We start from the raw sequence: 17,563 nt of genomic DNA, 5'->3' as shown, positions 1-17,563 counted from the left end.
TAAAAGCCTTAATTTTTGTCATAGAGAGGTCAGGTTGGTCTCATTCTCTTGGAAAATGCCTGAATTTTCTCAAAAAATTATCAAAAATATGAAAAAAAAAATGTTTATAGCATTTTTTTGCAAGGACGTACCGGTACGTCCATGGGGGTAAAGGGATAAGTTTTGTGAATTGTACCAGTACGTCCTTTGGGGGTAAAAGGGTTAATAATGATAGTTATTTTTCATCTTGAATTACCATCTTTCTGGCTTGAAAGAAATGCATTGTCGCTCTTCTTTCCCATCATTATCCTTACATTAATTGGTCGGTTACCTGATGCGTCCTTTCCAGTGCCTTCTATCAAAGGCATCCTCTTCCACCAAACCTCTTCTCCATATCATCCTTCACTTTATCTTCTATTGTGTTTTAAGAACTGTATTTGTCCATTCATTACAGCAATCATGTTTATAGTTCTTGTTCTCCGCACATACTCTTCCTTGACATATTACATAATGAGAAACTCGTCCACGTATTTCATATTTGGTCTTGCTTTGTGCCTCCAATTACGAAGTTACTGTTGCTTAGTTCTTTGTCAATTCCAGATTGTAGGAGCCTTGTGTTCATTGTTATTCAGTCGTTCCCCTCGACTACAATACTGACTTTTAAGAAATTAGATTGGTGTCTTATCAATTGCTGTTGCTCAGACTCCCAGCCTTCCTATGCCACTTCTTTTTCACGCACAGTACTCTACTGAACCACTCTTTAGTACTACAGGTTCTCTTCAATCTCTTTATCCATGGTTGTTGTATATTCCATTTGATCTTTTCCCATGTAGCTGTCCAACTCCTCTTTCTTGGACATGCTTTGATTTTTAATCCATGCTTAAAGGCAAGTATATCAGGTCAGGCCTTTGAAACTTTTAATATATAAATCAGTTATCTGCAGAGTACATCCCTTGGCAATTTCCCTTCTTCAATGGTGACTAGTTTTTGAGAGCATGTACTTGATCAATAATGAATTCAGTCTTCCATTGATAAACTTCATACGATTCTAGGTGGACTTTAAGATTCTGGTGACATTGCCCAAAAGCCATGACTGAATTCCTGATATTATGATCTAAAGATACACTATGGTCATCACAGAGATAAGTTCTCACTTAATGTGTACTCTACTGATATATGACAGCTGATTTAAGATAACAATAAAGATGCCCCTTACCTATCTGGCTTCTGCCTGACTGATCACCACAACTGTAAAGAACTTCAGATTCTCAATTATTATCATTAATACTTGCTAAGCAGTAACCCTAGTTTGAAAAGCTGGATGTTATAAGCCCAAGGCTCCAACAGGGAATAATAGTCCAGTCAGGAAAGGAAACAGCTGGGATAGTGTGCCTGAGTGTACCTTCAATCAATTTATGGGTATTGGAAGATTGACAATTTGCATTGTGATTACGTTTACGAACCCATGGCGATCATTAAATGGAGACACAACTTACCTTGGTACACAGATTATCATCATCAAGCCTGGTAATAAAGCTTTTATCCTTCTAGTGAGACTGCTTATCACAAACATTCATAGATCAATTGATGTTGTGTCTACATCAAGTTAACTGATGTTTTCATTTTGGTCTCCTTTTCCTAGAGACACTGATTTAGACCTGTATGCTGTCATGGTCAGAAATGATATTGATTATACTCTGGGATTTAGTGATTTAAATTACCCTCTATTTCTTATCATTTAGTAAGCAATTGCCTCTTTATATTTCCTCTTTTTTCTGACTCAAGTATGGGAATTTTTTTTCATCAGTTTTCAATTATAGATAATTTTTTTTCCTTAGAGTGACTGTATCAGCAAGGTAGAAATGCGAATAGGTCCTTTGGTTACAAACAATTTTGTTCGACGACTTTATAGCCCAACATTCTTTACAGTAATTTTGTAGTCTTAGATCACATTTAAAGGTGATAATCAAAATTGTGGCTACTTTTTGATACCTGGTGGTAATATAGTTGACCCAGTTGTGGAGAACTAGACACAAGGTATATTTGTTATTTCCAATAACTTCCCCAGAATTAATTTCCTATATGTTCCAGAAGCACAAGCTTCTTCACAAGAAAAAACACGAGTTTGCCGTAGATGTATAATTAATCACCAGTCCCCTTGTCACCGCCATCTTGGGATTTCCCATGATAATCTTTTCACAAAGAAGGGACTAAATATTTAGTGATCATTACAGTTTTAGGGTTTTCCCCATCCTGTTAATATCTTTGGGTGTGTTGCTGGTATGTCCCGATTTTTATAAATTACTGTACCTTTTTCGGTTAATTGTAAAACTACATCCGTATAAAGCTCTCGTTGAAACTCATTCCATGTGCCTTCCTTGCAGAGATAAAAAATGTCCAATGGAAGAGATATGTGGCAAGTGTGCCCCTGTTCAGGTGACGTTTTGTTTTTGCTATAAGCCTAGAAGATGCGAGATTTGGAAAAATAGCATGAAAGACTCTAATTGTAAATTATGGTGTTGATGACCTACAAACAGTCAAAAGATATTTGTTGTTCAGTTACTGCTTTACTTAAACTATTCTAATTGTTTCTTTTGGATGATAACAAGCCATAGTTTTCCTATGTAGTACAGTATTATGTAATTCAACTGTGGTACATGCTTACTACATTGCCTTATGATTTCATCAAACTGTTGGCCATGTTGACACATAGAAGATGTTCTGACTTTTAACAGTTTGTTCATCAACTTGGCTATTTTTGGTAAATTTTTAAAATAAGTTTGAGTGACATAATTTACCAGAGTCGTTCCACTTCAAACAAACACCAGTTATTCCACATTCATTATATCGAGGCATTTAGGATATTCCACTCTTCGTTTTAAGATAGTGACTTACCAGCTCAGTTGGTTTATCAGCAACCATTCCTCAAACAATAATGATATCATATAATTATGTACTATATTGTATTTGAGTTAAAAAAAAAAGTTAAAGTTGCAGGTTTTAGGTCTCCACTGAGACGATTTACATCGTTCTCCTCGTGCGACCATTAGCCAGCAGGGACTATCTCTAGTCCCCTCTAACCTCCCCCCCAGGCGCCACCCTGGGAGTACCCCCCAGTAGAAGGTCTCACGGTATTCGCGTCCCTGGCGGGGACCGAACTCGGGACCTCTGCTATAGAAATCCGCGACGCTACCAACCTTGAATTGTTGAAGTTTTAGTTCAAGGTGGTTGCCAATAACACTACTTTTCCAAGTGGTATTACAGCTTGGTAAATATTGATTGTACAGTGATAGCTTTTTCTAGGACTTTGTGCTAATTCTAAGGATTTTGGCTACACGAAATTCCTGCTCTTTATTACCTCTTATGATTATTGCTATATAAATTCCCTCTTTCTACTTCGTGTGATTATGGCTGCACATTCCCCCCTCTCCGTAGACTGGAGTTTCACAACACTTGACTTCATAACTTTGACTGGTGCATGTGTCCCTCAAGTTTTGTCCAGTCTTTTTTAATGATAGTGCAACTTGCCCAGCAAGGCATTCCATTTGACATGTTGCTGGTATATGCCATATGCCCATTCACTCTCTCTGGAAAAGATTACAATGTTATCCTTATAAAAAAGCTACTGGACTTCAATGTCACATTTCAAGTTCCTCTCTTTGCGTCTTGCATGGTTTGATTTTCAGGAACCAGGAAAGAATAGGAGATGAACATCTAAGTTCGAATCAGGGAAATGAAACTTCTTTTATTTATATTATGGATATGTCTTGTTAATTCATGATTCCTCTTATGTAACAAACTAAAAATTTTACTGCCAGTCAAGGCCACTTTTACTACCCCTGAGAAATTCAGTGTAACTGCTTTTCAATCTAAGAGAACAATTTGAACATTCTTGCTTTTTCCTTCAGTTTGCACATTTTAAAACGTGCTGTATTCCAACACTGCTGATGACCTTATCATAATTTTTCACCTACATGATATTGTTTAACGTCTCCTAGCTAGCACATTTGTAATGTGTTTGCCTAGCATTGGCGTGGCAGCAGATCGATCCCAGCCCGGGGCCGTGAGTCTAAGCTGTTTACTGGGAAGGCCACTGGTGTTTGGGCATCTCAGGGTGGGCAGGGGAGCTGAAACTAGAACTGAAACCAGACATCTATTAACCTTTAAAGGTGGTCGAAAGAAAATATGTAAAATTCTGTTCATAGAAAAGTTATGGCATTCTGAGATTTGATGTATATTGTAAGTCAGTACTTAACGCTTGTCAAGTGATGTTTAACGTTTTTGTCTGGTCTGCTTCAAGCGGATATTTTTATCTTTCTAAGCAATGTTCCAAAGGCAAAGTATGTATCACTACTAGGGAAAGGGTATCTCAAGCAAGACCCTCATGTAGGTGGATTCTTAATTCAGATCATATTACTGTATCTTAAAATTTCCATAAATATCCTTGGACACTATTGTATCATCAAAGATTCTTTTATGTTGAAATAACGAGAAACTCTTCGAAAAACACTGTGCAAAACCAATCTCAACTTGCTCGCAAGTCCAAATTCAGAAGGATGACCTGGTGAGCGCGAGTGGTAGGTGTCGGTAGGGTAACCCAACTGTATTCTCTAGGGCCTGTCAAGGCCCTCCCCCTTTGTTGAAGGGATTATCTAAATGGAAGACAGCCTGTGAATAGTAGTTTACAAACGCCCTTGTTAGATATACGACACCAACAAGGTGCTCGCGCGAGGGTTGTAACCTCTGCATTCCATGCTTTTATCTTTCTCTAGTATATTTGGAAGATTTATATTAGAAAAGAAGGACTTTCACCGGCCGTCACAGGTCTCTCCCCAGAAATAGATTTTTCCTTCGTCAAAATCCCTTTATTCAGTGACTCATAACCCTTCATCTTTAATATCTATTAAACACCAATTTGTATTGAGACTGTAGGTGAAATTTAAGGTTTTAACCTTCTCGTGATTCCATTCAGTTTTTAAGGACTAGAAAGGGTTCAAAACAAAATAGTATAGAACTAAAATTCTTCACAATTGAGTACTTTAGTGAGGTTCTTGAATGAAACAAATCATAGGGAGTATCTCTCAAGCAGCTGATGATCCTTCTCCATTCTTTTTTATGTTAGTTGAATCAGTAGAACTTCAAAAGTTCAAACTTGCAGCCGATGTTTTTATGTTAAACAGGCTGACGCAAGTCTTTTTTATACTTTATATATGAAATATCTTTTTTATTGTCGTTAATGTTTTCAAGATATTTTATTTTAATTGTTCATTACTTCTGATATTGTTTATTTCTTTATTTCCTTTCCTCACTGGGCTATTTTGCCCTGTTGGAGCCCTTGGGATTATAGCATCTTGCTTATACAAATAGGGTTGTAGATTAGCTTGTAGTAATAATAATAATAATAATAATAATAGTAATAATAATAATAATAATAATAGTAATAATAATAATAATAGTAATAATAATAATAGTAATAATAATAATAATAATAATAATAATGTGAACCTCACTTTCTTGAAAGTAACAGGCCCCAAGAAATGCAATCTGCACCAGTCTTTGGAGCAGTTTTGGCACGGCCAACCATCTTCACCTCATTTTCATTCCGGAACATCACCCATAATAATAATGATCCTTTATTGTGGTATATATTGGTGACTAAGGAGGGATTAAAGTATCTTATTAGCTGGCATATAGGAGGGTTCTATCGCCCATTTCTTTTAGGGCGTCATATTTGCATCGACTCGCAACGGTGCCCTTTTAGCTCGGAAAAGTTTCCTGATCGCTGATTGGTTGGACAAGATAATTTTAACCAATCAGCGACCAGGAAACTTTTCTGAGCTAAAAGGGCACCGTTGCGAGTCGATGCAAATATGACGCGCTAAAAGAAATGGACTATAGAGTATCTTGTAAGACTTTCATCTGTTCCCTTAGCTTTGTAGGTCCACAAACTGAGCTACGTTGTTTGATTTCTTCATAGCAAGGGTCATTCATTTCCTACCGAGCTCTCTTGCTTGAGGGTACGCTCAGGCACACTATTCTATCTCATTTCTCTTCCTCTTGTATTATTAAATGTTTTATAGTTTATTTAGGAAATATTCATTTTTATGTTGTTACTGTTCTTCAAATATTTGATTTTTTCCTTGTTGCCTTTTCTCACTTGGTTATTTTCCATGTTACGGCCCCTGGGCCTATATGATCCTGCTTTTCCGACTAAGGTTGTAGCTTAGCAAGTAATGATAATAATAATACTGAATAATTGGCACTTGTATCGTAGTAATAGTGGTAATTTTCCGTTGGTATAGTCTAATAATGCAAAGGTTGAAACTTGACCTAAAATACATGGTTTGGATATTTAGAAATCTTGAAACAAACTCAAGTAAGATTTTCCTGAAAATGGCTTGCTCTTCTGTCATGATCTTTTGATAGAATACTGTATTCATTAAGAATTATTCTAAGAAGTTTTTGTCTACCATATATTATAAATTTGTTCTTTTAAAGCAAAGCAATTTGTTACAATAGTGAAATATCTACTCCATCATATTTCTGAGGAAGGGAAGGGTCTGAGCATTGTTTTAATTCTAGATTTTTTCTCTATTTTCAGAAAAATATCTTTTTCTCAGTTGTTTTGTTTATGAATGTTCGAAGAAGTCTGTGCATGAGTTTTAATTTTTCACTCTAGGGCCTTTTTGGAAAAAAAAAGATTAACCCTTTTACCCCCGGGCTATTTGGAAATTTCCAACCCTTAACCCCCAAGGGTTATTTTTTTTCAAACACATTTTGCAGTATATTTTTTTCAAATTGCTCTAACAGCCTTAATTTTTGTCATAGAGAGATCAGGTTGGTCTCATTCTCTTGGAAAATGCCCGAAGTTTCTCAAAAAATTATCAAAAATATGCAAAACAATTTAAATAGCATTTTTTTGCAAGGACGTACTGGTACGTCCATGGGGGTAAAGGGATGAGTTTTGTGAAACGTACCAGTACGTCCTTTTGGGGGTAAAAGGGTTAAGTTAGATGAGCAAGATTTTTGTGGGTAATAGAAAGATTTTCATTTTATATTGAATGTTAAATGTCTTGAAGAATGAAAGAACATTATTAATGTAGTGGAACCCCTCTAATGCTTACCCAATACTATTTTTATTACTACAGCTGCCGCAGCCGCCTCGTATCCACGGCCTATGTTGCGACCTGGCGACCCCCCTCCGCCTCTACCGCCTGGCTATCCGCCACAAGCCCATCCTGCGACGTTATTGAGCAGACCTTATGAAGAGCAGTTGGCTCATGTAAGTTCAAAACCTCATTTTTGGTTTTAAGTAGAAGGTTTTTCTAAGTGCTGAAAGTCCTCGACTTACAAACTTAATGGGTTCCAAAAAGCTTTTCGTAAGTCGAATTTTTGGTGAATTTGGCCTAGGGTATGTGTAACCTAACTCCCAAGTCTAAGTTTTCCAGCGGCAAAAGTCAATAATTTAGTCAATTTTGGGTTATGGTAGGCCTACCCTAACTCCCATGCCTAAGATTTCCAGCTGCAAAAGTCATCAATTTAGTCAATTTTGGGTTATGGTAGGCCTACCCTAACTCCCATGCCTAAGATTTCCAGCTGCAAAAGTCAACAATTTAGTCAATTTTGGGTTATGGTAGGCCTACCCTAACTCCCATGCCTAAGTTTTCCAGCTGCAAAAGTCAACAATTTAGTCAATTTTAGCCTAGGTTAGGCCTACCCTAACTCCCATGCCTAAGTTTTCCAGCTGCAAAAGTCAACAATTTAGTCAATTTTGGGTTATGGTAGGCCTACCCTAACTCCCATGCCTAAGATTTCCAGCTGCACAAGTCAACAATTTAGTCAATTTTGGGTTATGGTAGGCCTACCCTAACTCCCATGCCTAAGTTTTCCAGCTGCAAAAGTCAACAATTTAGTCAATTTTAGCCTAGGTTAGGCCTACCCTAACTCCCATGCCTAAGTTTTCCAGCTGCAAAAGTCAACAATTTAGTCAATTTTGGGTTATGGTAGGCCTACCCTAACTCCCATGCCTAAGTTTTCCAGCTGCAAAAGTCAACAATTTAGTCAATTTTGGGTTATGGTAGGCCTACCCTAACTCCCATGCCTAAGATTTCCAGCTGCACAAGTCAACAATTTAGTCAATTTTGGGTTATGGTAGGCCTACCCTAACTCCCATGCCTAAGTTTTCCAGCTGCAAAAGTCAACAATTTAGTCAATTTTAGCCTAGGTTAGGCCTACCCTAACTCCCATGCCTAAGTTTTCCAGCTGCAAAAGTCAACAATTTAGTCAATTTTGGGTTATGGTAGGCCTACCCTAACTCCCATGCCTAAGATTTCCAGCTGCACAAGTCAACAATTTAGTCAATTTTGGGTTATGGTAGGCCTACCCTAACTCCCATGCCTAAGATTTCCAGCTGCAAAAGTCAACAATTTAGTCAATTTTGGGTTATGGTAGGCCTACCCTAACTCCCATGCCTAAGATTTCCAGCTGCACAAGTCAACAATTTAGTCAATTTTGGGTTATGGTAGGCCTACCCTAACTCCCATGCCTAAGTTTTCCAGCTGCAAAAGTCAACAATTTAGTCAATTTTAGCCTAGGTTAGGCCTACCCTAACTCCCATGCCTAAGTTTTCCAGCTGCAAAAGTCAACAATTTAGTCAATTTTGGGTTATGGTAGGCCTACCCTAACTCCCATGCTTAAGATTTCCAGTCGCAAAAGTCAACAAGTAGTCCTGTTTCATATAAAATAGAAATTAGGTTATTGCAAATGTTGTTTTGCTTATCTATTAACTGATATATTGTTTAATTACAGTATTTTATTTGTATCTCAGAATATTTGCATTGAGGACCTTCTAAATACAATATACTGTATTCGGTGCTGTTTTGTTATGCAATATCATTTATGGCCTCAGTTCGGAAATTATTCTTTTGCTTTGGTATGCGATCTCAATATTTTTAATATTATTATTATTTCTTGCTAAGCTACAATCCTAGTTGGAAAAGTAGGATGCTATAAGCCTAGAGGCTGCAACCGGAAAAAATAGCCCATTGGGAAAAAGAAAAGAGGAAATAGAATATTTTAAAAAGAGTAACAACATTAAAATACATATCTCCTATATAAACTATAAAAACTTTAACAAAACAAGAGTAAGAGAAATAAGATAGAATACTGTGCCCGAGTGTACCCTCAAGCAAGAGAATTCTAACCCAAGACAGTGGAAGACCATGGTACAGAGGCTATAGCATTTCCCAAGACTAGAGAAAAACGGTTTGATTTTCGAGTGTCCTAGAAGAGCTGCTTACCATAGCTAAAGAGTCTCTTCTACCCTTACCAAGAGGTAAATGGCCTCTGAACAATTAGTGCAGTAACCCTGTGAGTGAAGAAGAATTGTTAATAGGTAAAAAACAAGAATAATAGAAAATCTAATGGTTCTTGCTTCGCTCGCAGAAAAATAAAAACGGCAAGCTCCGTATGTACTGGCAAGCGGTAATGTTGAGCTGTGTACGCTAACATTAATGATTGGTTATTATTTCTTAGATAATTACTCTCGGTATATATATATATATATATATATATATATATATATATATATATATATATATATATATATATATATATATATATATATATATATATATATATATATATATATATATATATGTATAATAAAGTGGGCAGGAATTAAACGTGAAAAAATATTGGGTTCACTTAGCACACTTTCACGACACCCGCCATTTTGGCTAACATCAGACATAAGCACCCACCCCATAAATAGGAGGCTGATGGCTAACGACAGTACCCAATACTCGGACACGAGTGGACGACGATATGTATATATGGAATGATCTTCCTAATCGGGTAGTTGAATCAGTAGAACTTCAAAAGTTCAAAGTTGGAGCAAATGCTTTTTTGTTGACCAGGCGGACATGAGTCGTTTTATAGTTTATTAATGACATTTGTTTTTGACGTTGTTAATAGTTTATACAGTATATGACATATCTGTTTTGACGTTGTTACTTTTTTTTCGATTGATTTATTGTTAATTTATTCTCTTCATTTATTTATTTTCTTATTTCCTTTCCTCACTGGGCTATTTTTCCCTGTTGGAGCCCCTGGGCTTATAGCACTTTGCTTTTCCAACTAGGGTTGTAGCTTGGACAGTAATGATAATAATATACATATATTTTTATAGAAAATCTAATGGTTCTTGCTTCGCCGTGAAGTGAAGTGAGATCGCCACTGTTAGGTGGGATCACACACCAAAGCAAAAGCACGACTTTGAGATCGCATACCAAAACAGCACCCGGTATTCTTATTTTAAAGCATTACTTTTTCTCTCTCAAAAATATTCCACGTCATATTAAAAGCTCTACAAACCGCTTATATAATATAAGATTAATAGGAAACTTATCAGTAACTTTTTATCAACATTTATTGTTAATTGATTTCTCTGATTCAAATATAATAATTCATATCTTTACTCAGATTTTCTTTACATACGTTGTGGAAAGTTATGAAAATATAGATCATACTATATAATACAGTTCCCCTCTATGCTATACAGTCATACTTCTCTTCACGAAAGACTTTGCTTACGAAATTTTCAAGTTGCGAAACAAGATGCGAATATTTTTACGACTCGCTTGACGAAAAACGTTTCACTTTAAGAAAAGAGATTAGCCAGCCAGGTTGAGAATAAAATAGTACAGTACATATTTAACTGTATATTTAGTATATGTATTAGTGTGCTACCGTTATAAGCACACATTGAGTATGTGTTGTTTGAGATGTTAAGTCTTGAAAATAAAGTTCATCTTAGTAACTTTAAAAGTGGTTTATTCTCTAAAAACAACAGTGTTAAACATCTCCATCACAGGAGTGGAGCTGGTTTGGTCGGATGACCAATTCAGGTGAAGTATAGATATGAACTGCCTAAATTATCGATATCACAGATATCGTATGCTTAGTTGTCGTAGCATTTAAACACAACACGGAAACTTTACATTCTTTCTCGGAAGACACCTGCATCCGGTGACGACACAATCTTTCACACGCTATGCATTTGTGTTGACGTTTCAGAAAAATGTTACATTGCCGAGGGATGCAAAGTACATCCTGTTATGATTTTATATGACTACAGCAAATCTCACGCTAGCATCTTCATCCACTATGACATATTACGTCATGTGTTTTAAACATGTAATAATTAACCATTTCATTTATTACATATGTACAGTATTGTATTTTCCATTTATTATTACATAATGTAATAACTACTTAATTTACAGGTATTAACATTTAGTTTAGGGACTTGTATATTGAATGGTTCAAATGTCTTTGGCTGTACAGTATTTCATTGTAGTTACTTTATACTGTAGCTGTATTATGAGATTTAATGTGGTGTTTTGTCGTGTTTGGAACGAATTAGGCAAATTGCATGTGAAATGCTACTCACAACACGAAAAAATCACTCTATGAATTACTTTTGTGTTGTGAGGCATTACTGTATATCATGTGCAAATAGTATGTTGGCAGATAATTCCTTTTTGATCGTACAGACACTTGGCAGGCTTAACATTTTTCACCTGAAAGATTTTCAATTAAAAAAAAAGTTAAAAAAGGAAAATCTTTTGAAACTTGAAAATCTTATATTCATTGTCATAGTTGACTAAACATTTTTCGCATCCTCAAGGCCAATGTATATTATGTTTCCGCTTGACACTTTAACTCTTTTACCCCCAAAGGACGTACTGGTACGTTTCACAAAACTCATCCCTTTACCCCCATGGACGTACCGGTACGTCCTTGCAAAAAACTGCTATTTAAATTATTTTTTGCATATTTTTGATAATTTTTTTTAGAAGAGAATGAGACCAACCTGACCTCTCTATGACGAAAATTAAGGCTGTTAGAGCAATTTAAAAAAAATATACTGCAAAATGTGCTTGAAAAAAAAATAACCCTTGGGGGTTAAGGGTTGGAAAGTTCCAAATAGCCTGGGGGTAAAAGGGTTAACACCTGATAATACCTGTTCTGAAGTAATGTCATGGCTATAAAGTTCTCTTCTAAGCTTCTAAATATATTTGGAAATCTTAGGATCCCAATAAAACTCCAGTACAGCATGATTTTTTTTTCTTTTTTGTGGATTCCAGTAAAACTCCAGTACTGTACAGTATTAATTTCTTTTGGATAAAACTTCTTGATATTTTACAGGTACCAAATACATATAGAAATCACTTTATTTTTATAAAGTAAATAAAGTTATCGCTTCTTTAAATCTTATATAATTCTTCCTCATCGATAACACGTGTACTGTATGCTTAAGATATATTTTTTGGGGGGTAAAGCTCGGACAATACTCAAAGGCATATTAGAGGTTACATCAACAACTGCAGTGTAGAACTAGACATAAAGCTTCATTTCTTTTACCTTTGAATTGTATATTTTCCTTTTAAGTTGGTGGTTGTGAGTACTGTATTAAGTGACAGAATTGGGAAGGGTGTGTGAGAGAAGGAAGTTGAGAGTTATTGTGGGTAAGAGTAAGGTTACGAGATTTACGAGAAGGGAAGGTGGTGCAAGGTTGAATGTCATGTTGAATGGAGAGTTACTTGAGGAGGTGGATCCGTTCAAGTACTTGGGGTTTGTTGTTGCAGAAAATGGCGGAGTGGAAGCAGATGTACGTCAGAGAGTGAATGTAGGGTGCAAAGTGTTGTGGGCAGTTAAGGGAGTAGTAAAAAATAGAGGGTTGGGCATGAATGTAAAGAGAGTTCTGTATGAGAAAGTGATTGTACCAACTGTGTTGTATGGATCGGAGTTGTGGGGAATGAAAGTGATGGAGAGACAGAAATTGAATGTGTTTGAGATGAAGTGTTTAAGGAGTATGGCTGGTGTATCTTGAGTAGATAGGGTTAGGAACGAAGTGGTGAGAGTGAGAACGGGTGTAAGAAATGAGTTAGCAGCTAGAGTGGGTATGAATGTGTTGAGGTGCTTTGGCCATGTTGAGAGAATGGAAAGTGGCTGTCTGCTAAAGAAGGTGATGAATGCAAGAGTTGATGGGAGAAGTACAAGAGGAAGGCCAAGGTTTGGGTGGATGGATGGAGTGAAGAAAGCTCTGGGTGATAGGAGGATAGATGTGAGAGAGGCAAGAGAGCTTGCTAGAAATAGGAATGAATGGCAAGCGATTGTGACGCAGTTCCGGTAGGCCCTGCTGCTTCCTCCGTTGCCTTAGATGACCGCGGAGGTAGCAGCAGTAGGGGATTCAGCGTTATGAAGCTTCATCTGTGGTGGATAACGGGGGAGGGTGGGCTGTGGCACCCTAGCAGTACCAGCCGAACTCGGTTGAGTCCCTTGTCAGGCTGGGAGGAACGTAGAGATGAGAGGTACCCTTTTTTGTTTCATATGTGTGATGTCGGCTACCCCCCAAAAATTGGGGGAAGTACCTTGGTATATGTATATATGTATGATGTTATAGATTGATTGATTGATTTGAAGTTTTCTGGCATCCTGACATCGAAGGTCATTGACGCCAATATCGTTTATTATAAATAAAGATTAAAAGAATATTCAATTAAAGTTAAATAGCATTAAAAAGACCTGCTTCCCATATAAATTTAAAAATGCCTCTAGTATTGTATGACACATCATGTCCGAGGATCTTTGCAAGGATGAACCTGCCATCTTCACCCCGAGCCTCAAACAGACATCTATTTCTTTCTGTGCTATGAGTGGGGCATTCAGTCAACAAATGCCTTACTATCAAGGGTATCAAACAGTCGTCGCAATACGGTTGGTGGTGTCGGTCTAACGTTGCACAATTTACTGCTTGTGCTTCTCCAATGAGTGTTTGATTACCTGGTTTTGTTGATAATGCATATCCTCTGAATATAAGCTTTCTACCACCTTGTTCACAAACTCCTCGATACTGAAGGGTTTAGAAAAATATACTAATTTAACAAAAGCTAGATAAGTCCTCAAATGGAATAGATTTAAAAAGCCAGGAGTTTTTGGGTGTTGCCATATGCATAGTAATTCTTTTGCTGATTTGGGGCAGGGTTTGGCACCTGAAAAATGTTCCATTTGTTTGCGGTGGATCAATTCTGCTCGGAATACAGATCCTCTGGTGGAAGACATGAGCTAAGGCCGTTTTCCTGCCAACTGCTTTTCTTCGATAAAGATAAACCGCAACTTTTCTATGTTATCGAGAATGCGTTGCCATTGCTTCATCAATGTCAGCACCCCTTTTGCAACTTATTTTGATTTCTTTTTATTGAGAATCGTACAAATTCTTGATGTACGATTGTACATTTTCCCCAGGTCTGCCTGGTACGCCTACCTTGTTTGCATTTCTTTATGCTTTCTTATTTCCCCTGTACAGTAATCATCTCTTTTCTTTACTAATCATCTTTGGGAAATTTTAATCTTCTAAGAAAGTCTATGAAAAAATTACTGAATTTTAATCCTTTTACCCCCAGGCTATTTGGAACTTTCCAACCCCTAACCCCCAGGGGTTATTTTTTTTCAAGCACATTTTGCAGTACATATTTTTTAAATTGCTTTAACAGCCTTAATTTTTGTCATAGAGAGGTCAGGTTGGTCTCATTCTCTTGGAAAATGCCTGAAGTTTCTCAAAAAATTATCAAAAATATGCAAAAAAAAAATTTAAATAGCAGTTTTTTGCAAGGACGTACCGGTACGTCCATGGGGGTAAAGGGATGTGTTTTGTGAAACGTACCAGTACGTCCTTTGGGGGTAAAAGGATTAATTTTTTATTCAATTATATGAAGCCCTTATAATTTATATCTCTATTTCAGATTTCTGTCGCACACGCTCACGAGCAGCTTCAGCGACAAATGCTGATGGAGAGGGAACGTTTTCCCCATCTGAATCCCGGAGGCCACTTCAGACCGGATTATGGACACGGGAGGTAGACTCATTATCACGTGGAAAATGTCAGTGTACACATTTAGTCCATTTTGAAAAATCATTCTCAGTGTACGAGTGAGTAAAGGACGGTCAAACGAGAGGAAATTCTCTTGGGTATTACGTAAATATAGTTAATTTAATTAGTTTCCAATTTTAGATTTGTCATGATTCCAAACTCATGATTTCTTTTTGTTTCTTTTGTCTCCCATTTCAAAGGCTTTAAACTTACACACAAGCTGTTGTTACGCGTTGAAATTGGCGAGTCTTAATTGTATATAAGTTTTTCCTTTATATTAAGTAGTATGAAAAATGTTAACTGATCTCACCAATTAGGGAATGTACATTCTTAACAGATCTCATATGAAAGACACAACCTTTTGAAAGGATCAAAATTAGAGTAATATTTTGTGTGGTTTGAATTTTTTTTTTTTTTTTTACCAAGTTGAATTTTAAATTGTGCATTATGCCTCCTTTCCATACAGGTAGGCCACAAAGTATCACTGGATGTCCTTGTTTTTTATCTTTGCCCTTTCTTTCACTTAGGTATGATATCTTTGCCCTTTCTTTCGCTTAGGTATGATATCTTTGCCCTTTCTTTCACTTAGGTATAATAACTGTTTCCACTATCAAATAAAGAGGTGGGTTGCACAATCTTCATTTTTAATCTTTTTTGGGGGGAGAGTCGGGATTTTCATCTCTTAAAATTTCAAGAAAATTCTTTTGAAAGCGACAAAAAAATTGATAAATTCAAATGTTACTTTTTACTTTTAGTCTGTTTTTGGGAGACAGGATTTTCAACTCTTGAAATTTCAAGAAAATTGTTTTGAAAGCGACAAAAAAATTGATAAATTCAGACGTTGCTCTTCACTTTTGATCTGTTTTGGGGAGACTCAGGATTTTCAACACTTGAAATTTCAAGAAAATTGTTTTGAAAGCGACAAAAAAAATTGATAAATTCAGACGTTGCTCTTCACTTTTAATCTGTTTTGGGGAGACTCAGGATTTTCAACTCTTGAAATTTCAAGAAAATTGGTTTGAAAGCGACAAAAAAATTGATAAATTCAAATGTTACTCTTCACTTTTATGTTTTGGGGAAGAGTTATGATTTTCAACACTTGAAATCTCAAGAAAATTCTTTTGAATGCAGCAAAAAAATTTATAAATTCAAATGTTGCTCTTTCTAGCTCCCCATTTCCTTTCCACCATTAATAACTGTTGGATTTCTTTTCTTGCAATTATTAATGAAGGCATCAATCAGTAAGCCTTTATTAAAATTATCCTGAAATATAGTTATTTTAAAGGTTAGTAGCAATTGGATTGAATAAAGAAATTTTGGGTATCTTCCTTATTTTCACTTTGACAGGACAGTATTAAATACATTTGTAAAATACCATAATTTATTATCAGGCACAAGTCCAAGTATTTTTGATGAACGAAGAATTCATTGAGGTTGCATTGTACATTTTAAAGTCTTGGTTACACTTAAATTATTTAAGAGGAGAGGATGATCATTTTCAGTTTTTCTATTTTGTAAGTGATGTCTCGTTCATGTCTTCCAGTGTTTTATTTCCTTTATTATGAATTGAAAAAAGGAGATTATTTTTTTATAAAATGCATGTATTTTCCTCCATGATTTTACATTTTACACTTTTAGTCATTGGTACTTATGTATGGTATATAATTGGTTTATAAGAAGTTCCATCAATGAAAATCTTTACTGCGTGAGTGTTGGAAAGCAGGATTGCTCCTTTACGTCAAATCGAATAGATTGAATGGAGTTTTTATAATATTTAAACTTATAGGTTACCAACAAAGTTAACAGAAATACATATCACAGTATGTAAGGACGAGTGTGGTGATGAGCAGCCTGAATAAATACTGGAAGAATTCAAGAAACTTTCAATAATTTGGAAAAAGGATTGTTATAGTAATTTTTGGATTGATGTTGAACATCAGTTAATACAAATAAAACACTGTAAATCGTTGGTGATAATTTCTAAGAGTGCTTTTTAAGACTTGTATATAAGTAAATCAAATCTCGGTTATTTGCAATAACTGAAATGTTTCAGTGATGTATATACTGGGAATAAGAATGCCTCACAGCCATTTTTTTACCCTTTTCAATATCAGTTATGTGTCTGTAGATTACATGTTTGAAATAGTTTGATGTTTCATTTATGGTAGCCCTCCTAACAAATTATTAGGTGCCTTTTTTAATTCATACAGCCCAACCGTTTTTTCAGTGATATTTCAGCCGTTGTACTGAAAACCTGGAACAGCGTTCTGGAAGTACAGCTCTCGTGATAGGAAATAAGTTTTCAAACCTTTATCTGGACAAGTATTACCAAACCGGAATAATCTTCATGCCCAAGATTTCATACAGGAATCACCACATATAGAATGAGTATAGAAAACCAGTAACTTCCTGATGGTGCAGATTGATCACCGAAATTCCCATGACCCAGAAGCAGCCTTCAATGTAGCAGTCTACAGATTCCTGTTCCTACACTCTAGCCGTAGTGACAGCTGGTCTGCGACAATATTCCTCCAACCCGTAATGTACGTATCTGACAACTAGACAGTCTGTTGATTAGATTACCTGAAGGGCATCTGGGAAAGAAGAGACCTTTCTCCCCCATCAGCCTGCTTGTGTGTCACTATAGAT

The 17,563-nt window shown here is 36.2% G+C and overlaps 1 protein-coding gene across 1 annotated transcript in view; it reads left to right on the top strand.

Annotated features, from left to right (window-relative positions):
• LOC137636394 (arginine-glutamic acid dipeptide repeats protein-like) overlaps positions 1 to 17,060 on the top strand; it is a 116,906-nt gene extending 99,846 nt beyond the window's left edge. Inside the window, 2 exon segments of the mRNA XM_068368816.1 lie at positions 7,128 to 7,261; positions 14,787 to 17,060. Of these exon segments, the coding sequence (XP_068224917.1) occupies positions 7,128 to 7,261; positions 14,787 to 14,903 (251 nt within the window). The 3' untranslated portion in view covers positions 14,904 to 17,060.
• Positions 17,061 to 17,563: the final 503 nt, after the last annotated feature.

The sequence above is a fragment of the Palaemon carinicauda genome, unplaced genomic scaffold (genome assembly GCF_036898095.1).
Source record: "Palaemon carinicauda isolate YSFRI2023 unplaced genomic scaffold, ASM3689809v2 scaffold286, whole genome shotgun sequence".
Lineage (NCBI taxonomy): Eukaryota > Metazoa > Arthropoda > Malacostraca > Decapoda > Palaemonidae > Palaemon > Palaemon carinicauda.
Note: the sequence above shows the minus strand (reverse complement) of the source record. Positions and strands in the feature narration are given on the sequence as shown.